The following is a 23,680-nucleotide window of genomic DNA, read 5'->3' on the forward strand; positions in this document are numbered from 1 at the left end:
AGAAACTTCAGAGGAGAATATGAGGTGTAATCCCTTCTCCAGAAAGCCTCCCCGCCTCTGCTGTCTGTCCTTCCCCTGGGTCTGCTATGGTCTTGTCAGAGGCTACACATAACAAACAGATTATTCAATTTGCTCAGTGCTTTATTGAACCAAGGCCCTAACAGAGGACTCCCGGGGGCCTTCCAGCATGACTTTCCCATATGTAGACTCTGAACCCAGAGGTTGCTTCATTTTTTATTTAGCTGCTTCCACGACAGTGTTCCTTTAATATTTCCAAATGCTAAGTGTAAAGACTTTGTACACACGCACACACATGCTCCTGCCATAGGCCATCATGCTCACCAAAATCCTTCCACCCAGTCCGTATGCATACGTGTGTGCAAGGCACTGTGCATCCATGACTGCCCAGCCGCCTGCCCATCTGCAACAGGCCTAGGCTTGGTCACTAGAACAGCAACACAGAAAACACAACAACAACAACAACAACAACAACAAAATCCGACATGCATACTCAAGAGGTCTTCTGGACCAGATGTGGGAAGGAGAAGACAATGAACAAAATAATGCTTAGTGACTGGTCCACTGCCCAGCAGCAAGCTCTAACCAGGGAGGCTCTGGAGTTCACATATTGGGGATGAGGCTTCCAGAGGATCCTCAATCAGGCCTTTGCCCTTGCCTTGGGGAAAGATTCCTTTCTGAGTAAGTGATATCTGAATCTCTAACCCCCAGATGTATGAGGGAGCCTACTCAACTGTCAGTGTGTCCCCAAACAGGCTAAGTCAGACAAACAAAAATAAAAGCTACAGGTAAGACAACAGGAAAAAGCCAGCGCTTATGCTTCCAATGAGGGTGCCTGTGTAAAGGCCAGGAGAGGAGCGCAGACCCAGCCCTGTGCAGAAGCAGGGGTAGCAGGCTGCTTCCAGACCACCCAAGGAGCAACTGTGCTCGTCCTAAAGGGCTGAGGCTCTCCCCACAAAAGGGGCTTTCTGAACATAGGAAGACAAAGAGTTAACACACATACACACACACACACACACACACACACACACACACACACACACACGGAAAAAGGACTGTAAAAGGCTCCCACGAACACAAAGCACTTTCTTCTAGCTGGTATCCACCCATCAGGCTGGGCTCTTCAAAGTGGAACTGGCACCAGGATTTGGAAAATTAGTGGAGACAGGAGAATCAAGAACAGGGACAGACAAGATGTAACACCACACCATTCTCCCGACCCCCAGTAGCACCTGAGGTCTCTAGCAGGTAGGTGACCTCATAGGCCCATGGGACCCGCTGACTTCCAGGCCCCATGAGGTAAGGATGGCAGCAGGACTCAAGCTGGCCCATCACTGGTCTTGCAGCCTGCTACAGAGCTCCCTCCGGCTCCGCTCCCCAGCCCAGCTGCGTGTCTTGAGGCGGAAGGTCCTCAGCTCATCCCTGAAGGCCTCATGGTTCATGGGCCGGTAGTTCTGGGGCTCACAAAAGTTCTAAGGGAGGATAAGAAGATGTAAAGAGTTCATTAACATGGGAGAAAGGGTAAGTTGTAGAGGGTGGGGCAAGCCTTTCCTTCTCTCAGGACAGCTGTGGCCATCCCACCCATGGTACCGGATGCTGTGGGAAGAATTCCTTGTAGCCGCCTTTGAGGATATACATCTCAGGGTAGTACAGGCTGGGGTAGTTGTTAGCTGCACGGTCCCGTTCCCTGACAAACCGGCACCTAGAGCAGCATGAGAGGGGGTTCAGGGCAGGGCACATGTCAGAAAGAGACCCACGCCCTTACATGCTGCTTTGAGGGTCCCCAAGGGCACAGGCTCAGAGCACAGGAATGTCATCTACTAGGTAGGAGACACTGGGGTGAAGACAGGAAAATCAGGAGTGGCCACTGTTTCTGGAAGGCAGGTACATAACTTTGGTTGGAGCACTTTATGGCACGTACCAGGAAAGAGGAAGCAAGAAAGGCGACCGGTGAACACAATATAAGGTCCACTCAGAGCCTAGCCTGGTGGCACAAGCCTGTATAGTCTTAGCTATATAGGATTCTGAGGCAGAGAGATTGCAGGTACAAAACCTGCCTGAGCCACAAAAAGAGCTTAAGGCCAGCTTGGACAATTTAGAAAGAAAAACCATCTCAAAAAAAAAAAAAAAAAAAAAAAAAAAAAAAAAAAAAAAAAAAAAAGCTACTGGGAGGTGGCTCTGTGGGTAAGAGCACCTGTACCTGCTGAATAAACATGAGGACCTGAGTTCAAATCGCCCGAGCAAAAAGGCTGTAACTCCAGCATTGGAAGTGTGGGGTGTAAAAACGGGAGGATCAGTTGCAGTTAGACTGAAGGTCACCAAGCCCAAGTTCAGTGAGAAACCCTGTCTCAAGGGAATAAGGTTGAGAGTATACAGTGGGACATGTAACACCCTCCTCAGCCTTCTGTACACATGTGCTTATGTACACACATGTATATACCACATATATGTATACCACATAAAGGCATTCACATACCAAATTACACACACACACACATATAATTTGAATTGAAAAACCAAAAAAATAAAAAATTTAAAGCTAAAAATACCCTGTTTTTTAAAATTTATTTTTATTATTATTATAATAATTATTTTGGTTTTTTGAGATAGGGTTTCTCTGTAGTTTTGGAGCTTGTCCTGGAACTCTGTAGACCAAGATGGCCTTGAACTCACAGAGATCCTCCTGCCTCTTCCTACCAAGTTCTGGGATTAAAGGCGTGCTCCACCACCGCCCAGACTAAACATAAACTTTGTTTTGTTTTTCAAGACAGGGTTTCTCTGTAGCTTTGGAGCCTGTCCTGGAACTCGCTCTTGAAGACCAGGCTGGCCTCAAACTCAAAAAGACCCACCTACCTCTGCCTCCGAGTGCTGGGATTAAAGGCGTGCGCCACCACTCCGGCGAAAAATAAACTTTTTTAAAAGGGGAGTGGCGGTGGTGGTGAGATGGTTTATTGGGAAACCTGGGCTTGAAGTCTGAAACTCACGTAAGCATGGAAGGCGAGAACCGATTCCATAGTCATCCTCTGACCTGTCCATGTTCACCATGTACATATGCCTTCATACAACATGCATATGTGTGATCATTTAAAAAAGAATAAGAAGTAAAGAGAGGGCTGGGGGTAACCCTCCCTGGTACAGTGCTTCCCTAGTGTCTGGATGGCCTGACTCAGTCATCATAGCAACAAAACAGAATCTCCTGGACCAGATGCAGTAAGGACTCAAGGGAAGAAGGGGAAGCAGGGACAGAGGATCAAAGAGTGAAGCTCAGTCAGTTGCCTAACAGGGGCCTTGTGTGGGAACCCCAGAGGCAAGTGGAGTAGGGCAGTAAGGCCCCTGCACAGAGAATGGGAAACACCGACTCCAGCCTGCTAAGAAGCTACCAGCTGCCAGATGGAGCTGGTGACTACCCTGAACCAGGTGGCAGGGGAATAACCAGATAAGATCACAATGGAGGGAAGAGAGGAGAGATGGGTAAAGGAAGGCCGAGGGCCCCAGTGGTAACCAGCATGGGAACAGGATACCAAAGGCCTGAGTGTCACTGAGAATGTGGCTTAGAACAGGGTTCTCAGATTTTAAGGACACTGCTAGACTTGGCATCAATTTTTGTGGGGGTTCAACAGTGGATGAAGGATGGTCTGATGAGGTGGACGGAAAGAAGGCAACAGGAAGACGTGCTGTCTGTAGCAGGAGATGCAGCAAGAGACTGTAGCACTCAGCTCTGGGCAAAGAAGGCCAAAGGTGGGCAGAGGCAGGACTCACATGCGGGGCCCACGCTCAGACGAGAATTCACAGTGGAAAATGAGGATGATTCTCTTGTCCAGGCTACAAGGCACGATGGGGCGCTGCAGCAGGAAGGTCTCGACATCCCGTTCCAGAGGCAAGTTCACAGCATTCTGTCAGAGTATCCGGGGGGGGGGGGGTCAAGCTGCAGCCTACACTGGCCCCCTCTCTATTAGTTCCCAGGTTAGTAGCCCTACCCCTTGCTGGGAGGAGCCCTCCCCATGAGAAATACTCCACAGAAGGCTATTCATCCTCTTGGCAAGGAATCTGAATGAATCTTACCAGCTGCTGTCTCACCTTGATATGCCCGCCTTCATACTCATAGGGATATCTGCAGTCCACAATTACAAATTTCTCCACAATGTTGCTGAACTTGCCTGTCAACAGGGCCACCATCTGCAGGAGGCCAGCAGGTGAGGTGGGCAGCCCAGGTTTGCCCTGACTCTTGTGCTGGTCTGTGCACGTAGTCCATCCCCAGGGAAGGACAAGAGCCAGAAAAGGTGGTCCCCAGTGCACCTTACCACTTCTGCTCAACCCTGCTTACAGTTTCTGGGGAGATGTATTTGAGGTCTTGGTGTTTGCCATCCACAGTCTGCAGGAGGAACGCCTGAAGGGAAGGATGAGTCAGTCAGGGGAAGGCAAGGCAGCCAGGCCAGGAGTCTGGAGAGCGCAGAGGCCTTCAGATTCAGCTCGAAGTGCAACCTCTGGGGGCCCACATCCGGGGAACAGTCTTCAGAGGTAAACGCAGAAAGGAGAAGCCCTGGGCCTTCCTGCTTTTGGGTTTGAAAGCGGAGAGGTGGGCCAGGAGACTGCGTACCAGACACTATTTGGAAATGTTTTTCAAGGCTGAGATATATCAGATGCCCGGATAGATCTGAGGTGGTGCCAGGAGAAGGGGAGCCAGAGGGAAGAGTCTGTATGAGAACAAGAATGAAAAAGATACAAGAGAGCTGGGTGGTGGTGGCGCATGCCTTTAATCCCAGCACTCGGGAGGCAGAGACAGGCGAATCTCTGTGAGTTCGAGGCCAGCCTGGTATACAGAGCTAGTTCCAGGACAGGTTCTAAAGCTACAGAGAGACCCTGTCTCGAAAAACCAAAAATAGAAAGAAAGAAAGAAAGAAAGAAAGAAAGAAAGAAAGAAAGAAAGAAAGAAAGGAAGGAAGGAAGGAAGGAAGGAAGTGAAAGAAAGAAAGAAAGAAAGAAAGAAAGAAAGAAAGAAAGAAAGAAAGAAAGAAAGAAAGAAAGTCAGTCAAGAGAGAAAAGGGGGCCTCTGGGGACAGAGAGCTCCTGCACTAGGGGTCCAGAGCAGATCAGAGAAGAAGCCTCCTGAGGTCCTGTAATGCTACCTTAGAGTAATCTCCGATCAATTCACGGTGGTCACTGTCCAGGATGCTTTCAATGTCATGACACAGGGACTTTGAGCGGAAGACACGGGCCTTCTGGAAGGCAGGGCAGATGGAGGCCAGGTCAGGGGTGAGACTGCCTCTCAATGGCATTTGTCTGACACCCTCTTTCCCTGTCACATGAACAACTACCTGTACACCAACTACACCTTGCTACACATTTGGCCAAGAGAGTACACCCCAGGCCATCTTCAGCCCAAACACAGACACCCCCAGCCCCAGGAGGAAGAAACTCACGGGTTCTTCAGGCTGCTGCTCCTCCAGGGGTGTCATGCTCTTCCTGCGCTTGCTCTGGACAGGCATGTCCTTGTCCTGGGGCCGCTCTAGCCTCTTGAGGATGGGCCGGATCACGCTGCATGGCAGGGATGGAGAGCGGAAGAGCCGCTGGCACTTGCTGAACATGATAAGATCCTGGCAAGGGCAGTGTGGCAGTCAGAATGCATAGTCCCTCAATTCCATGTCCCTAAGCTCCGAGGGGCACTCCTGAAACTCACCTGTTCCTCTTCCTTATCCAGCTTTTTGACGAGTGGGGCACTAATGAGGTTCTCCATGCCTGGGGGGACCACGTCATCACCCTGAGGTCAAATGAGCAAGGACAGTCACAAACACAAGCACAGACTAAGCCTCACAATCTTCCCTTGCCCACTCTCCCAGAAATGCTAGGCTGTCTCCAGCCCTGCTGACTCCTCCTATCTATGGCAATACCCTCCCCCTGCCGCCCAGACATAAAGAGCTGTGGGGATCCACCTGCTGCTGGGGCATGCCCTGAGCCAGGAGCAGTACCTTCATCATGCCCAGCCTCCATTCCTCCGCAGCACCAGCCCACCTGGTCTTCTCTGGTTGACCACTATCTCAGGCTGTTACTCAGTTCCCTCAAATTCTTCTGGCATTGGGGTGAGGTCATAGTCTTGCTGAAGCCAGAGCTGTCCTTTTCTGGACTAGCTGAATGGGGAGCAAATAGGGGGCCTTGTGGACCAAGGCTGTTTACCTTTAAATCATTCTCTAGGATGTCCACAAATCCATCGTCTTCTTCAGAAGCCCTTTCAATAGGAGTCAAGAAAGAAGGCTGAGCCACAGGACTCAGCTCCTCTACTTCCATCTTCCGTTCAGGGGTCAGACACTGTCCAAATGACAACAAGCACAGAATATTCAGAGGTGGGGGCTCTGCCATCCCTTCTGAGAAGCCTCTAGTACCTACAGGTAGGGGTAGAGAAGCTGGACCACTCTTTCCTTCTCTCACCATCTCTTAAAAAAATCCTTTTAGCTTTTATTTGTTTTTATTTTGTAACCTTTATTTTATAGATATGGGTGTTTTGCCTGCATATATGTCTGTGAACCATGTACCAGCAGTGTCTACAGAGACCAGAAGACGGTATCAGGTCCTCTGGGACTGGAATTAGAGGGCTGTGAGCTGCCATGTGGATGCTAGGAATTGAACCAGGTCCTCTGGAAGAGCAGACACTTGAGTCATCTCTCCAGCCACCACCACCTCTCTCCTAAGCTGTTTGTTTCTTGAGGGTCCTATAAGGGGTCAGTTCTCCTCACGTACCATCAAGTCAGGGGCTGAACTTGGCCTCTGGGCAAAGGCCTCTCTGTGGCTGGCCCACTCTGCCAGAGCTTGGGCAGGGCTGGGATGATTGGATTTCCATGCCATCTTGAAGAAATATCCATCCTGTGGGCAGGATTGGAGAGGAAGTGTCAGAATAACCCCAGTGCGCCCTGCTCTCCCAACCTCTCCTGTCCTCGGCTCTGGAAGCGCACATTCTCTTTGTCCTCCCCAGGGCTGTTGGCAGCTCTGCAGCCTGCCTCACTTTTCTTCCGGCTGTCCAGTGCTTGGGAGTTGGTGATGTTCTGTAGCACAGGGCTGTGGTCCAGCAGCCTCACCTAGGGAATCAGACAGGGCAGTAACTACTGAAGGCTGTGCTCCTGTGATCACCCAGGCCCTCCCTACCTTTTGCTACTCTGCTCCAGTCCCAGGCCACTCAGCCACCAGGGGAAACCTCAGCTCCCCCAAGCAGTCCAGGCTACTTCGAGCACACTCTCCGAGAGGTGCCCCCAGGATATCCATGCCAGCCAGGATGCCTAAGTTCCCTGTCAGGCCTTGGAGGATACTCACAGGCAAGGACCGGAAGCGTTTTATGGTAAACTGCTCACTGAAAAAGAAAGGACAGTTCAGAACTGGGAAAATGGGGGCCAGTGACTTAAAGCAGTCAGGATCTCCTTGCACCCAAGCCATACACTGTAGTAAACAGCAGGAGGTGGAGAAGGGTAGAAAGCACTCACTTTTGGATGACCCGACTGGATGCCTGAATGGTTTGCTCAAACCTAGGAGAGAGAAGTGATCCATTTTCTCTGTAGTCAGGCCCCAAGCATCAGGCCCCAGCCAGGCCCATCCTCAAAGGGCCAGCAAAGAGAACAAGGACAAGGGCCTGTGACCAGGCTGGGGGAAGAAGAGAGTAGAAAAAAAAAAGCCCACCATTCGTGGGACCAGGTATCAAGGATGAAGGATTTGAGGCCGCCTGGGATTTTAAAGGCTGCCTTGAATAGAAGCAGGCCTAGAGAAAGGCAGTGATGGAGACAGCTGGGGCAGGTCACAGGGTCATTAAGACATCACCAAGGCAACAGTCTCGCCAGCCTGCACCAGCTAGCACAGGCCTTCCACCTGTATGCAAATTATATTAGTGGGGCCATATGGCCACCATGAAAGGCACTGATCCATCCCATGACAATAGGCCAAAGGCACCCTGTAATATGGGTGACTCTGGGTGGGTGCCAGCAAGACTGGTTTGCTGGGTTTCCCTTTACACCAGGAAACTGGTCTGACTTTCTCTGGGACAGCTCCCCCCACCCCCACCCCCACCCCCTTTGGTGTTTTTCTGGATCAGCCCAGCAGAAACTCCTAGTGACAAGTATATGGGTTACATCCTCTCCTCCCTCCTATGGAATTTTCCAAGACCCAACCTCTCTTCCACCCCCTCCTCTGTCTTAGGAAAGGCCAGCCGGCAAGGAATTCCAACAGATGTTCCTTTTGAGGCTGAGGCACAAGTTTCTGCATACAGCCGTGCCTTAAAGCTATGTTGCTGGAGACCACCTGTCCATGTGTGCTTGCACACACACACACCCCAGCTTTTTCTGAGAAACTAAACAGTCAAAAAGCAAGTGCAGGCCCCTAAGAGGGGCTGTGTGCAATCATCCTGGTATCATTTGTAGCTGGGTCTCCCGGGTGAGGGATCTGTGTTGTCACTAAAACCAAACTCCACTCCTCCCATCCCCACCCAATTCTTGTTTCCTGTTTATGAATAAACCCTGAGCACAGCACAGTCTGATCAAAGGCATCAGGAGGAAATAGTAACCGCCACCCTAAACCAAAAGCTCTGGCTGGCAGTGCCCAGCTGTCCCTCCTAATGCCTGACAGCTACTCCAGCAGCTGGATGGGAACAGGTGTTCTCTAGAAGGCATAATTTGTGCCCATAGGCAAGGAAGAAGTGTCTGCCCAAGAGCAAAGACCAGCTTCCTCTTTCTGCTCCCTAATGCAAAGGGCCTGGTCAAGGGTTAGCCAGGAGAGTCAAGTGTCAAAGCCAGGGGCTGCTGCTGAGCCAAACCAGTCTGCAGACACTGTTTTCGTTTGGTCTAGGTTTTGAGATTGGTTTTACTATCTTGCCCAAATTGGCCTTGAACTCTCTATCTTCCTGCCTTAGCGTCCTGGGTGTTAAAATTATAGATCTGGGCCACCATTCCCAGCAGGACCATATATATGTTGGAAAAACATTTCACATGTACAAAAACGTGTACAGGCAAAAAAGAAAAACAGGACATTAGGTTTGTATTTCTGAATTACAGTGCTAGCCAGAGCCAAGTATCAGCATATACTTTCCCAGAGGCCATCGTCCCTATGACTTTTGGTTTGAACCGACTCTCACCTGGTTTCTATGAAAGCAGGCCCTTCTCTGAACAGGAACCCAGTTCTCAAGGCTTGGAGATCCAGCCCTGAGGGAATCTGTCTACTTTTTGATCCCCCTGTGGGAATGCAGGATTCTGGGAGCTGGAGAGATGGCTCAGTGACTAAGAACACTTGTCACTTTTTAAAAAAAAAGTTTTTTGTTTTTTGTTTTTTCAAGACAAGGTTTCTCTGTGTAACAGTCCTGACTGTCCTGGATCTTGCTTTGTAGACCAGGCTGGCCTCAAACTCACTGAGATCCGCCTGCCTCTGCCTCCCAAGTGTTGGGATTAAAGGTGTGCGCCGCCACCACCCAGCCCCACCCAGCCCACTTGTCACTTTCGCAGAGGACCTGAGTTTAGTACCCAGCACCCACATAGGGCAACTCACACCAACCTGGAAACCCAGCTCCAAGGGATGCAAATCCCTCCTCTGGCCTCTACAGGCCCAAATGTTCACATGCACATTTCCCCATGCAGAGAAACACACAACAAACACATAATTAAAAATAAATCTTAAAAAAAGAAAGAAAAATTGATTCCCAAAGGCAGGTGCCAGCTCCTCCGTGGGAACCCTCCCTTCGTTACTCACGCATGCTCTGCCTTCCGTGGGTCCATAGGGCTGGGGGAGTCCATGCAGAGACCTGGTGGGACAGAGAACTTGGCTTGCAGGTAGCAGCCTTTCCTGCTTACCTTTTCCCAAGGAAACCTCTTTCTATTTGAGATCAAGACAGACTTTAACAAATGAAACAAAACCTACTTATGGACCCTGAGCACAAGACACTGCCCCCACCCCCCCAAAGGAGTCAGGACTACATTATCTATTTACTATGGAACCGTCTCTACCCAGGTGCTTTTTGTTTTGTTTTGCTTTGCTTTTTGTTTGTTGTTTTGTCTTTTGAGACAGGGTTTCTCTGTGTAACTGTCCTGGTTATCCTGAAATTCACTTTGTAGACCAGCCTGACCTTGAACTCACAGAGATCTACCTCCCTGGGATTAAAGGCAAGTGCCACCACTGCCCAGCCTCTGCAGTTTTTTAAAAAAAAAAAAAAAAAAAAAAAAAAACAGTGCTTTCTAAGCATTTTTCTTAAGCTAGTTTAAAATGACTTGGAAAAGATAATGGTTTTCTAAGGAGAAAAGTGACAGACTGAGAATGCTTCACAAGGACCAACTTTTGGTGGTAGTGAGTGCCTTCTGGGTGGAGTGGTACTTTAGGGGCTTCACCACTAGGTTTCAAATAGGTAAGATACCATCTCCTACCAAGGGCCAGACTTCCTCATGCTCCCCAATTAAGGTTGGGTGTGGTAAGACCCACTAGAGGTGTGTTTTCTTTTCAGCTTTGAAGGGAGAATGGGAGACCATTCTGGGTCCACCCAGATGTGGGCAGGATGTTTATCTGACAGACTGAGAAGTTAGGAGGCCCAAAGAGTTCCCTGATCTCTTCTGACTGTAGGGGACCTCATGGGGACCCTGGGACTTACCTGCATCAGAAGCTTCAGAGGACTCAGATGACAGGGAGGCACGCCTGGACAGAGATAGGCCCACCAGCCTGTTCTGGAATGACAGGCTTCCTACTTGAGTCTTTGGTGTCTCACTAGTAAGGGGAAATAGGCACAGGAAAGAAAAATAAATAAATTCTGGGTTTAGAAGTTGGTTGGTCCATGCTGCTATGTATTCCCTAGCTATGAAGGGCCCACCATTACTGAGAGATGATCGTATGCTAGGACTATCCTGTAGCTCAGGTCAGCTTCCAGTCAATTCAGGGAAGAGTGAAGAGCTTAGGTAGGAGGCGGCAGGGAAAGTTGTGTAGAACCTTTCCCTGCTCACAGCTCCACCTACCTAACCATGCATTTTCCTGGAGGCAAAGGCCGTGACCTGGGTCTTTATTGCGCCTGGACCACCCAGCTGGGACCCCCACAGGCACGTTTAGGGAAGTCAGCCAGTCTTTTGTCATTTTAAGCCTCAGGGGAGTTCGGGAGATGCTGGGTACAAGGAGCCGAGGCACGGCCTTGTATGAGCCACTGCTATGCCAACCTCAATGATCCTCTGCCTAAGGCAGAAATTAGGGAGGTTGTATACCACAGGCAGTGAGGGAACAGGGGGTGAATGATCCTTAGCCGGTCATACGGGGGGGGGGTGGTGCAAGTCGCACAACTTCTGACTCAGCACTCTCGTGCCAGGTCCCTGAAGCAAGGATAAAGGGAAAGGCGTTTGCGCTCAGCACTTCTAGGCTTCGGTGCTACTCCTATTCGGGGCTCCCCGTCCCACCACACCCAGTGCCAGTGGGGCATCCTACCTGCCGAGCCCAGCGAGGTCGTGCATGGTTCTGGTAAGTGTGGTAACCGGAGAAGAGGAAACCGCGCTCTTTGGAGACCCCAGGAAGCCATCAGGCTCCGACCCGAAGCCTGTGAGGTGGTGCGGCCGCTGAACGCCACCGAGCACGCGAACTGGACTGAGAGTCGAGTCCGGCGTAGACTTCTGCGGGTGCACCTCCATCGTGGTGGGGTGGGCAAAGGCTAGCTTTAGGGCCACCACAACAAGCACGAGGGCGAGCAGACACCAACCTAGCTGGCTCGGCTCCGAGAGCGAGCCTGGGGTGAAGGGAAAGAGGGAGGGAAAGGAGGGAGGAAAAGCAATGGGCCTGGGAGTGAGGAGAGGGATGCGGGTAGGAAAGGAGGGGAAAACGCTGAGCTGGGCAGCTGCCACCTCCACCTCCTTATATATTCGAAAAATAACAGCGGCAGCGCCGCCGGACGTCACCAATGGGGGCGCCGGTTCCGGGAGGGCGGGACCGAGGGCGGGGCTCTTGTGGTTGGGGCTGAGGCTGGACCAGCTAACTTTGCCCGCCCGACTTCTTAGGGTGACTCAGGGAGTTGGGTTAACTCCATGCCCCACACATACCCTCTGTTCCCTCTGACACGAAGATCCTGGTCTCCAGGATTCTGCCTCCTGGGACACGGTTTGCAGGCACACACCCCCACAGGGTGGCCTAGTAAGGACCACTCGACGTTTACCATCATGTGTGGTCACGGGTAAGGAACCGTGCGAAGCTCTGCCTGAGCTCCGGACGTTTGCCAAGTGTGCTGCGAGGTCTGCGTTCCCTGTCCCGTTTGCAGACCGGGACATTAAGAAGTTCTTTAACTCGTTTAAGGCCACGGGTTTGGTTGAGTGGTGGAGCCAGAGATGCTCCCTCCCGGGATCTTCTGATTCTGCAGCCTCCCTGGGCCACGTAGTGTAGCCGCAGGCTTTCGCAGGCGGCGCTTTGGGTACTGGCCTCCTGGCGCGGCAGAGCGGAACTGCGAGATTCCTGGGCTCCCAGTTTCGACGTGACTCCCCCTCCCCCACACTGGGCCAAATATTCTCCCGTAATCCCCGAGAATCAACGTTTGGATTTAGGCATGGGTTTCTGCTGCAGGCAATTGTGACATGTCACCAGAGAACCCAGTTAGGGAAAAAAATCTCACACCCACTTACAGCTTGGCTAATTTGGTGTTAATAGCACCGTATTTAGTGTTTCTTTGAAAGTGGAAGAGGCTGAATTTGCTATTAGTTTACAATGAGCGTCTTCTAATGATTTAACCACCTTAAAACACAGCCAGGTCTGTTTTCCTGAAATGAGCTGGGAAGGACCAAGTGGGTAGTTGGGAACCTTTTCAACTTTGTTCTCCCCATGGAAGACGAGGCTTCTGGGCTGGTCGTTGGGGTACAGTGCAGGATCTAAGAGCTAAGAGTAGCTTTGCACATCTGCCTTTGCTTTTTAACCAACACCCCAGGCCCACCAGGGAGGGACGGCAAAAGGGTGACTGAGGGTAGGAATGGGGTCTAAGAGTTTCAGCTGTGTACAAAGGAAGCGGGCACTAACCACACCTGAGTGGAGTGACCGAAGTCAGAGTAACGACCTTCTTTCTCTCAACATTTTGCCCGCGCCTGTGCTGTGCCAGGAACTATATACTACTAAGTAGTTAGGGTCCTATTTCCCGTTCCGGTCATAGGTCAAGCTCAAGACCTCCAGCTTCCTGCCCTGCCTTAGTGTCAGGACCAAGAGAGAAATTCGCCCCTGTGCATAAAAGTCCTCTGAGGATAGTGTTTCCAAAACCAACAAAACAGGTTTCTCCCACCTGCGCTCCAGCACACACACACACACACACACACACACACACACACACACACACACACACGCTTCAGAGTGAGAAGGGGCCCTCCTGTGCTGATTTTGGAAGTCACTTGAAATCACATCTGGAGGTGCTCCTGGTCCCCTGTGGAAGGGAGAGGAGCCCAGCAGAGTCCTTCCAGGGCCCCTCATCTATCAGCTCACCTGCTCTTGAACTTCAGGTTGCCATTGTCATAGACAATGGACTCAACTAAAACAACAAAACTAGTCCCTAAAGATCAGTTAAAAGATTTGTGCTGCTCATTCCAGGACAGGCTCCAAAGCTACAGAGAAACCCTGTGTTGAAAGAAAACAAAAACAAAAGCAAAAACGATTTGCTCTTTTTGAATTAAGGAGGCACGTGTCTCATTATGTCATTATGTAGATCTGGCTGCCCCAGGTTTTGTCTGTAGAGCAAGCAGGCTACAAATTCGTGGTGCTCACCCTGCTTTTGCCTGCTGAGTGTTGGGATTACAGCTATGAGTCACCGCTACTGGCATGTTAAAATGTTTGCGACCTGCAGAGCAAGAGAACTTCCCTATCTTTTAGGGACTTTTCTCTCTTACTGTTTTATGTGTGCGCATACTTTGCCTGTCTGTACACTGTTTGTCTGCTTGGTGCCTTTGAAGGACAGCAAAGGGCATCAGATCCCCTGAAACAGATGGTTGTGAACTGCCATGTGGGTGCTGTATATCAAACCTGGGTCCTCTGGAAGAGCAGCCAGTGTTCTTCACCTCTGAGACATCTCTCCAGGGCCCTTTTAGAAACATTCTAGTTTCCCCTGTTGGTCCACCGTGCCCCCCACACCTGTGTTTTCATGACTTGTGACATGTCATATTTATGCTTCACCAAAAATTCAGACAGAGGAGAATATCAAATGATACCAAAGGCAGCACCCCTAATCTTCAGAAACAGCATTGTGAGAATGTTCTTTTCTTGTATTGTCTCCTGAAAATGATTCATACTTCTCCAAAGGAAACATGGATGATAGCCACAAACAGAATTAAATATTTCCACATTCAAAAAGCAAAAGGGAAGCTGGCCTTGGCTGTGTACTTATAAATTTATGGGGGGAAGGGGTCGAGGAATGAGAATCACTGAGAGTTTGAGGCCAGCCTGGGCTATATATCGAGACCCTGCGTCAAAACGTCTGAAACTACCAACAAAAAAAAAGTAAAAAGGGGCTTGAGATGTGAGAGGCCATTGGCCTAGCGTGTGCAAAGTTCCAGCTTCTGGAATCAGTTCAGAACACAGCAAAAATATAAATAAATATGGTAAAATATGTAATTTTATATTTTAATTTTGGTATTGTATTTAATGTAATATATTAAAATATTATTATGGTGGTTAGTTTTTTTGTCAGCTTGACAAAAGCTAGAGAGTCATCTGAGAAGAGGAAACTCAAGAAGATGCCTCCATCAGACTGACCTGTAGGCAAGTCTGTGGGGCATTTTCTTGATTAATGATTGATGGGGTAGGGCCCAGCCCACTGTGGGTGGTGTCTCCCCTAGGAATGTGCTCCTTGGTTGTATGTGTAGGGGATGGAGAGACATCTCAAGAGTTAAAGAGCTCTTACTGCTCTTCCAGAAGACTCAGGTTTGATTTCCATTATCTACGTGGTGGCTCGCAACTGTCTGTAACTCCCATTCCAGGGGATCCCCTGTCCTCTTCTGACTTCTGCAGACAACTAGCATGGTGCAGACATACATGCGATCAAAGCATCCAAACACGTAGTGGTTTGAATAAGATGGCCCCAATAGGCTCAGCTATCTGAACGCTTAGGAATGACACTATTTGTTGGAGTAGGTGTGGCCTTGTTGGAGGAATGTGTCACTGGAGTGGGTTTTGAGGTTTCAATACTCTCTCTCTACTGCCTGTAGAACTCTCAGCTGCTTCTGCATCATGTCTGCCTGAATGCTGCCATACTCCCCAACTATGATGGTAGTGAACTAAACCTCTGAAACTACAAGCAAGTCCCAGCTAAATGCTTTCCTTTATAAGAGTTGTCATGGTCAAAGTGTCTCTTCACGGCAAGAGAACATTGACTAAGACAATACACATAAAAAAAGTAAATCCAACCGAGCAAGCAAAAGACAGTATTTGTCCCTTGGGATGCTAAGACTGGAGAATTATAAGAGTGACAATATCATGGACTATAAACTGTGTCTCCAACTCCAAAAACAAAAATAAAGCCAGGGATGATGGCACACGACTTTAATCCCAGCACTCAGACCTCTGTGAGTTCAAGGTCAGCCTGGTCTACAGGAAGTTCTAGGCCAGCCGGCCCTAGACAATGAGACTCTGCCTCAAACAAAGCAACATAACCTGTCCAGTAGCAAAGAGAGAGAGAGAGAGAGAGAGAGAGAGAGAGAGAGAGAGAGAGAGAGAGAGAGAGAGAGAGAGAGAGAGAGAAAGAGAGAGAGAGAGAATTTTGAATTTTTTTCAATGGTAGCATTATACATTTTTATTCTCCAAAGAATTTCGGTATTTTAAAAGGCTCAGAAGAATCTGTATAATTTTTCAATTAATTAGAAATACAGGGTTTTTTTTGAGGGAGGGCCACATATAGCCAAGACTGACTTCAAACTCCCTACGTAGTTGAGGAAGACCTTGAACTTCTGATCCTCCTGCCTCCATCTCCTGAGTGCTGGGATTACAGGCTTGTGCCACACTTCTGGTTTTTGATGACCTGAGAATAAAATGCAGGGCTACAATGCATGCTGGGCAAGCCTTTTTTCTTACTAAGCTCCATTTCTGGCCCTTAAGCATATGTTCTCCATATAGCAATTTCTCAGATGACTAAGTAGAGTTACTATATGGCCCAGTGGTCCTATGCTAGGTATGTACCCAAAGTAATGAAAACATGGCTGCCCAAAACTTTGCAAACAAATGTTTGTAGCAGTATTAATCACAGTCAAAAGGTAGAAACAACCCAAATGTCCATCAACTGATGAGCGGATAAACAAAATACCATTTGTAAAAGAAAAAGAAATCAGGCATAAGGTCAAATTATTACCCATGTGTGATGCAGATGAACAACCACAGTAGGTTACGGTCCTGAGATGGGGAGATGTTTCCTCACTTCTTTTGTTTATTTGTTTGTTTTTCGAGACAGAGTTTGTGTAACCATCCTGGTTGTCTTGAACTCACTCTTAGACCAGGCTGCTGGCCTTGAACTAACAGAGGTCCGTTGGCCTTTGCCTCCCAAGTGCTGGGATTAAATACCTGCATACCTGCGTCAACACCGCCTGGCCTCCTCACTTTTTTTTTTTTAGTTGTTGTTATTTTGTTTTGTTTTTCAAGACAGGGTTTCTCTATGTAGCTTTGGAGCCTGTCCTGGAACACACTCTGTAGACCAGACTGGCCTGGAACTCACAGAGATCTGCCTGCCTCTGCCTCTTGAGTGCTGGGATTAAAGGCATGTGCTAACCTTCGTTTAAGGTGAGGAAAACATTCTAAAATTGACTTGCACTGGTAGCTGCACATATCTGTAAGCTGTATACTCTGGGCGAATTGTACAGTTACAGACTATGAACTACATCATAAAGCTTTGATATCTGAGAGACCACAGGCAAATTGAACATTCCTTTTAGGCCTCTCAGGTCTGGGTGCTTTGAAAGTCTAGTGACACCCCCATGGCTAGATATCTTCCATCCCACTGATATCATCTATTCTACCTCCTTTCAGGGCCTTCCTTGGTGTCACATAGACTGGCACTTACACAGCCACTCCTGGACAGAAAAACAAACACATACAGGCGTTCCTGGCACAGCCATTTCCAGACAAATCTGGTCTACCTGATCCTATAGCAGTACACAGGTGTTATTTTTACCCTCTCTGAAATGATCTCCCCCTCTGCATCTATGTGAGGCTCTGGGATTCCCACCTCCTTCTGTAAGCTTTATCTTTCCCCCTGTTAAGATCTTCTGTTGGTCCAGGCTACCTGGAGTTGCTGAACAGGGTTCATACCCATTATGTTTATTTTACCCATCCTTCATGCCCATCAGCAAGCTTTTCATTCTCCTTTCCTTTTCCTTTTCAATATGTATGTGTGTAAGTAAATATGCATGTGTGCTTTATTTTAGTTTTTTGAGACAGGTTTCACTGTGGAGCTCTGACTATCCTTGAACTCACTAATAGATCAGGCAGGCCTTGAACTCACAGTGATGCACCTGCCTCTGCCTCCCAAACACTGGCATTAAAGGCGTGCATCACTGCACCTGAAATGTTTTTATTTCTTGAGACAATGGGATTTGTGTAGCCTAGATGGGCCCCAGAGTGGCTGTGTAGCTGGATGGCCTCACATTCCTGATCCAGCTGCTTCTGCTTCCCAGCTGAGAGTACAGGCTTCCATCACCATGCTGAGCTCTCTCTTTTTATTTTAAAGGGTAGTATTTTACTTTTTTAACTTTTATTTTATGTATATGGATGTTTTGACTGTGTGTATGCCTGTGCACCACATGCAGTGCCCACAGGGACCAGAAAAAGGCGTTGGATCTGGAACTAGTTAAAGACCGTTGTTAGCTGACATGTGTGTGCTGGGAATTGGACCTGGGTCTTTGGGAAGAACAAGTGTTCTTAGCCACTGAACCATTGCTCCAGCCCCAAGAGTAACACTTCTTATAAAAGAAAACTTGGCTAAGCATGATGGTACATATCTGTAATCTCAAGTACTCTGGACACTGAGGCAGGAGGAATACAAGTTCAAGGCCAGCCTGGGAAACTTAGATTTGATCTCAAATAGTTAAGAGTGAAGGGGGCTGGCATTTAGAGGTAGAATGCTTGCCTAGCATGTGTAAGGCCTTGGGTTTGGTCCTCAGTTCTGTAAAAGAAAACAAAGAAAAGGAAAGGAAAGGAAGAAGGCAGGTAGGCAGGCAAAGCGGCTTGGAAAATTCATCAACATAGGAGAAAAGCTCTGTCCACAGCCCAGTCACCAAGCATCCACTGATTATAAGTCAACATATATGAGGGGGCAGGGGCCATGTGTGCAAATGGATGAAAACTCCAAAATGTAGGCAACGTTCCCTGAAGATGCATAGGACGGTGTCCTTGGCATGTGGCTCCTCATTTACCTTGACACCACAGCTAAGCACTGATCCAGTCCTTATGGCAGAAAGTTTCTCATATTTTATCCTGAACCTTGAGATTAGAAGAATGCTTTTGTTTGCCAGACAGGGTTTCTCTGTGCAGTCCTGGCTTCCTGGAACTCGCTCTGTAGACCAGATTGACCTCGAACTCACAGATATCTGCCTGCCTCTGCCCCCGAGTGCTGTGAATAAAGGTGTGAGCCACTCACTACTTGTAGATTTCCTTTCTTTCTTTTTTTCTTTCTTTCTTTCTTTCCTTTTCTCTTTTTGTTTTGTTTTTCGAGACAAGATTTCCCTGTGTAACAGTCTTAGCTGTCCTAGAACTAGCTTTTGTAGATCAGACTTGCCTCGAACTCACAAGGATTCACCTGCCTCTGCCTCCCGAGTGCTGGGATTAAAGGCGTGCGCCACCACCGCCCAGCCTGACTTGTAGATTTCTTAAACATCAGGAAAATAAGGTTGGGGTGAAGCATGTGATTAGTATGCATGAGGCCCAAAGTCTGATTCTTACAGTCACACACAGAGGGGAAAAGACCAGAGTGAGAAATATGGACAAAGGCTGAGAATCTCAGGATCCAATATACACATGGGAAGAGAAACGTATTAAAAGAGCAGAGAGTTACAGTCTTCCCTGACCTTGCAGAACACCACACTGACTTGATTTCTGACTTTGTCTTTATCAGCTCCTCATGAGTGTGTTGTTGGTAATTTCTAGAGCCCTTAACCTGGAAGCTCCCAGGACGCTGTCCTTGGTTCTCTTTGTTTCTTGACCTGAAGCTTCATCTAGCCCCAGCTCCTCAGCCTTTCATTCTGGGATGCTGATCTTCAAGACTTTTAAAAACATGATAACTTCACTTATCATGTCTTCATCAAAACTCACCCCCAAGGGCTCAAGGATCTATGCAGAAGAGGAGGTGAAGAGATTGTAAGAGCCAGAGGTGATGGATGATTCCAAGGAAACAGTGTCTCCAGACAGAGCAGAACTGATGCCCATATGAACTCACAGAGACTGTGGCCGCATGCACAGGGCAGGCACAAATTCAAGCCAGACCAGGTCCAAGCACTGAGAGGGGAAGGCGGACCCATGTCTCACCTGAACCACAAAGCTGTCTGCAACTGATCCCCACTGGCAAAGGGAAAATCAGTTTACGTCAGTGGAGTATTACTGGGTATATCAATCACACTCCCGGGCAGACCCCATGCCCAGGAGAAGCTGGTCAAAACAAAATGAACTCAATGGAACTTTTATAGGCTTTTAGTCTCATTTTGCTTTGTTTGGGCATTTTTTTTTGTCTTACTGGTATTTTGCTTGTTTAATTTTTTTGTTTTGTAGGGCTGTGTGTGTGTGTGTGTGTGTGTGTGGTGTATGTATGTATGTGTGTGTGTGTTTCTTGGGTTGTCTGGTATAATTAATAGCACAAGCCTTTAGTTTCAACATTGAGGAATCAAAAGCAGGTAAATCTCCATGAGTTCAAGACTCACCTGGTCTGCACAGAGTTCCAAGTCAGACAAGGTTACATAGTGAGACTCTGCTCAGAAACAAACAAACAAGCAAGCAAAAAAACTATAATGTACACACTCTCTTGAGGAATCACCACTTTCATGTGTTTGGTGCTGCAGGAAGTTTCAAGATTTATTTGTACACATGCATATATACATACATATTTCTGTAGTTGAATTTACAGCTAACTGCATGAAAAAAACCAATGATACCCAGATGTTATTAGTGTTTTGGACTGTGGTTTACAAGAAGTTTAAAACGTCTTTAGCACCATCAAATAGATTTAAATGCCATGTTGTCTTTACAATAACTTAAATGTGTACCCATAGACTGGCTTTCTCACATTTGGAACAAAACACATGATTAAAGTGCATATTAGGCGTCAGGGGGAAGGCCCAGCACTTAAGAGCAATTGGCTGCTTTGGTGGAGACTCAGAGTTCCGATCCCAGTACCCACATTGCAACTCACAACCACCTGTAATCTCACTCTTGTCCGACGCCCTCTTCTGTTCCGCTCGGGCATCTGCATGCAGGTGTGCATACACACAGGCAGACATACACATGCATAAAGACAATTAACTCAAAAAGAAGCATATTGGCAATGGTATTTACACACACTGAAAACTTAATCGCTTGACGCCAGCCAGTTAAAATGCAGTCTAAGCAGCCTGACGCCAGCTGGCCCTGTCTGCAGGGAAGAGCAGAAGAGAGAGCATCAAAACGTCCTTGCGCATCTGTCCAGGTGTCTGTGCATTTTGTCTCCGCAGATGACCTTTCCCCGCGCGTGGCCGAGGCTCACGGTCCGGACCTCAGCGCCCCCGGCGGCGGGTCCGGGCAGCAGCACGGGGTAGGGGAGGCGGCGCCCAGCGTCCCGCGCTTCCCGCGAGATCCCGCGCGCGCTCCGCCCCGCGCCGCGCCGCGCTCCCCGCTGGGCACGTCCTGCCGCCCGCGCCGCCCGCGCCGCTTGCCACCGCCCGCCGCCACCCCGCGAGCCGCTTTGTCTCGGGCGGGGCGTACGGAGAGGCCGCCAGGTGCCCCCCGCCGCGGGCCCGGGCCCCCCGCCCCGGGGCGGCGACGGCGGTGCCGGGCCCCGGGGCGGAGGGCGCGCCGGGATGGGCCCCAAGCGGCGGCAGCTGACGTTCCGGGAGAAGTCGCGGATCATCCAGGAGGTGGAGGAGAACCCGGACCTACGCAAGGGCGAGATCGCGCGGCGCTTCAACATCCCGCCGTCCACGCTGAGCACCATCCTGAAGAACAAGCGCGCCATCCTGGCGTCGGAGCGCAAGTACGGAGTGGCCTCCACCTGCCGCAAGACCAACAAGCTATCCCCGTACGACAAGCTGGAGGGGCTCCTCATTGCTTGGTTTCAGCAGATCCGCGCCGCGGGCCTGCCGGTCAAGGGCATCATCCTGAAAGAGAAGGCGCTACGGATAGCGGAGGAGCTGGGCATGGACGACTTCACGGCTTCCAACGGCTGGCTGGATCGCTTCCGCCGGCGCCACGGTGTAGTGGCCTGCAGCGGCGTGACCCGCTCCCGGGCGCGAAGCTCTACCCCCCGGGCCCCAGCGGCACCTGCCGGCCCAGCCGCGGTGCCCTCCGAGGGCAGCGGTGGGAGTACACCAGGCTGGCGCACGCGGGAGGAGCAGCCGCCGTCGGTGGCTGAGGGCTACGCCTCGCAGGACGTGTTCAGCGCCACCGAGACCAGCCTGTGGTACGACTTTCTCTCCGACCAGGCCTCGGGGCTGTGGGGAGGTGATGGAACGGCTCGCCAGGCCACCCAGCGCCTTAGTGTTTTGCTGTGCGCCAACGCTGATGGCAGCGAAAAGCTTCCCCCGCTGGTCGCAGGCAAGTCCGCCAAGCCCCGTGCAGGCCAAGGTGGTCTGCCCTGTGACTACACTGCCAACTCTAAGGGTGGAGTCACTACCCAGGCCCTAGCTAAGTACTTGAAAGCGCTGGACACCCGAATGGCTGCAGAATCTCGTCGGGTCCTTTTGCTGGCTGGCCGTCTGGCTGCCCAGTCCTTGGACACCTCAGGCCTGCGGCACGTGCAGCTGGCCTTCTTCCCTCCCGGCACTGTGCATCCATTGGAGCGAGGAGTGGTCCAACAGGTGAAGGGCCACTACCGCCAGGCTATGTTGCTCAAGGCCATGGCAGCACTCGAGGGCCAGGATCCCTCAGGCCTGCAGCTGGGCCTGGTGGAGGCCCTACACTTTGTGGCTGCAGCCTGGCAAGCGGTGGAGCCCTCGGACATAGCAACTTGCTTTCGGGAGGCCGGTTTTGGAGGTGGCCTTAATGCCACTATCACCACTTCCTTCAAGAGCGAGGGAGAAGAAGAGGAGGAGGAAGAGGAGGAGGAGGAGGAGGAGGAAGAAGAGGAGGGTGAAGGGGAAGAGGAGGAGGAAGAAGAGGAAGAAGAAGGGGAGGAGGAGGAAGGAGGGGAAGGAGAGGAGGTGGGAGAGGAAGAGGAGGTGGAAGAGGAGGGTGAGGTTGATGACAGTGATGAAGAGGAGGAGGAGGAAGAAGAAAGCTCCTCTGAGGGTTTAGAGACTGAAGACTGGGCCCAGGGAGTAGTGGAGGCCAGTGGTGGCTTTGGGGGTTACGGTGTCCAGGAAGAGGCCCAGTGCCCCACCCTCCATTTTCTGGAAGGTGGGGAGGACTCGGACTCAGACAGTGATGAGGAGGAGGAAGATGAAGAGGAGGATGAGGAAGACGATGACGACGAGGATGATGATGATGATGGCGATGAGGTCCCTGTACCCAGCTTTGGGGAAGCCATGGCCTACTTTGCCATGGTCAAACGGTACCTGACCTCCTTTCCCATCGATGACCGCGTGCAGAGCCACATCCTTCACTTGGAACATGATCTGGTCCACGTGACTAGGAAGAACCATGCCAGGCAGGCGGGAGTTCGGGGTCTTGGACATCAAAGCTGATCTGCGGGACTCTGCAGGACGTAGCTGCGCTCCAGCCCAGGTGGACAGCACCTGCCCAAGGCAGAGGACTCTGGGCAGCTGATGGAGATGGCTGGAGGAGTTGCAGGGCCTTCAGTAATGCTTCGCCCGGCCCCGAGACAGGCCCAGGGGCTGAGGTCTGCCTCACTGCTATTGCCTCCTCCTCAGATTCCTGTTTCCTCCCCGTTAGTTCCTGGGCTCAGGGCACTGGTTGGGTGGGAAGCTGTCCGGTGCTACCACGCCATGCCACCAGTGGGCTAGACCATAGCAGCAGCCAGGGACAGGTCCTGGAAGCTCTTGGCCAGAGAGTGCCTCTCCCCTTGCCACCCAAACAGGTCTTTGGTGGGGGGATCCCAAAGCCATTCTGGAAAGGGCTCCAGAGGAAAGGTCCAGCCTAGGCTCCCACAAAACTAGCATCCCCCCGTCCTGCACCTCTAGGCTGCCTAAAGAAGCACAGTGTAACGTAGGGCAGGCTCCTGAGCCTGCCTCCTGCCTGCTTTCCACCTCCCTAAATCCCTTGCTCTGGCCCAGTCTTTGGCCCTTGGTTTTCTTTCCAGATTGGAGGTTTCCAAGAGGCCCTCTTGGGGAGTGACAGCAGGCACCTCCAAACTGGGCAGCTGCAGGCCTTGTGCCTCAACCTCTGCAGGCCCCCATCCTGGGCAGAGGGGCCTGGGGCTGGGCCCAGAGTCCAGCCGTCCAGGTGCTCCCTTCCCAGTTTGAATTCAATAAATCTGTCTACTCCCCTTTTGTGGGAGTGAATGTTTTAACAGCCATGGATGCATCCTTCATGGTCTGGGCTTGCGTCTGTCTTGGGGGACACATCCTTTCCAGGTTCCCCTTGGTTCTTGTAGTGG

The 23,680-nt window shown here is 50.4% G+C and overlaps 2 protein-coding genes across 3 annotated transcripts; one reads left to right on the plus strand and one right to left on the minus strand.

Moving 5' to 3' along the window:
- Nucleotides 1-685: 685 nt before the first annotated feature.
- Cdc25b (cell division cycle 25B) lies at nucleotides 686-11,848 on the minus strand. Of its 2 annotated transcripts, none has more exons than XM_038331822.1 (16): nucleotides 11,434-11,848; nucleotides 10,619-10,731; nucleotides 9,730-9,781; nucleotides 7,485-7,526; nucleotides 7,318-7,354; nucleotides 6,963-7,085; nucleotides 6,751-6,873; nucleotides 6,190-6,321; nucleotides 5,696-5,776; nucleotides 5,439-5,612; nucleotides 5,145-5,234; nucleotides 4,343-4,405; nucleotides 4,096-4,194; nucleotides 3,778-3,911; nucleotides 1,609-1,720; nucleotides 686-1,490 (listed from the first exon to the last, which is right to left on the minus strand). In XM_038331822.1, exons 1-16 carry the CDS (start codon nucleotides 11,631-11,633, stop codon nucleotides 1,350-1,352), a joined length of 1,716 nt encoding a protein of 571 aa, XP_038187750.1. In that variant the 5' UTR covers nucleotides 11,634-11,848; the 3' UTR covers nucleotides 686-1,349. The 2 variants fall into 2 exon arrangements, with proteins under 2 accessions (XP_038187750.1, XP_038187749.1); XM_038331821.1 differs by having other exon boundaries at nucleotides 5,145-5,237.
- A 9,067-nt stretch (nucleotides 11,849-20,915) lies between these two features.
- Cenpb (centromere protein B) lies at nucleotides 20,916-23,599 on the plus strand. The gene has a single exon (XM_038330308.1). It carries the CDS (start codon nucleotides 20,988-20,990, stop codon nucleotides 22,806-22,808), a length of 1,821 nt encoding a protein of 606 aa, XP_038186236.1. The 5' UTR covers nucleotides 20,916-20,987; the 3' UTR covers nucleotides 22,809-23,599.
- The last annotated feature ends 81 nt before the right edge of the window (nucleotides 23,600-23,680 follow it).

Source organism: Arvicola amphibius, chromosome 5, assembly GCF_903992535.2.
Source record: "Arvicola amphibius chromosome 5, mArvAmp1.2, whole genome shotgun sequence".
Lineage (NCBI taxonomy): Eukaryota > Metazoa > Chordata > Mammalia > Rodentia > Cricetidae > Arvicola > Arvicola amphibius.

Bases quoted from the DNA above. Each gene is read 5' to 3' on its own strand.
- Cdc25b (XM_038331821.1), bottom strand. From the start codon at position 11,633: ATGGAGGTGCACCCGCAGAAGTCTACGCCGGACTCGACTCTCAGTCCA. The intron at 9,782-10,618 runs GTAAGTCCCAGG...CTGTCCCACCAG, and splicing joins CTCTGAAGCTTCTGATGCAG to GTCTCTGCATGGACTCCCCC. The intron at 6,322-6,750 runs GTACGTGAGGAG...TCATTTGGACAG, and splicing joins GTTCAGCCCCTGACTTGATG to TGTCTGACCCCTGAACGGAA.
- Cenpb (XM_038330308.1), top strand. From the start codon at position 20,988: ATGGGCCCCAAGCGGCGGCAGCTGACGTTCCGGGAGAAGTCGCGGATC.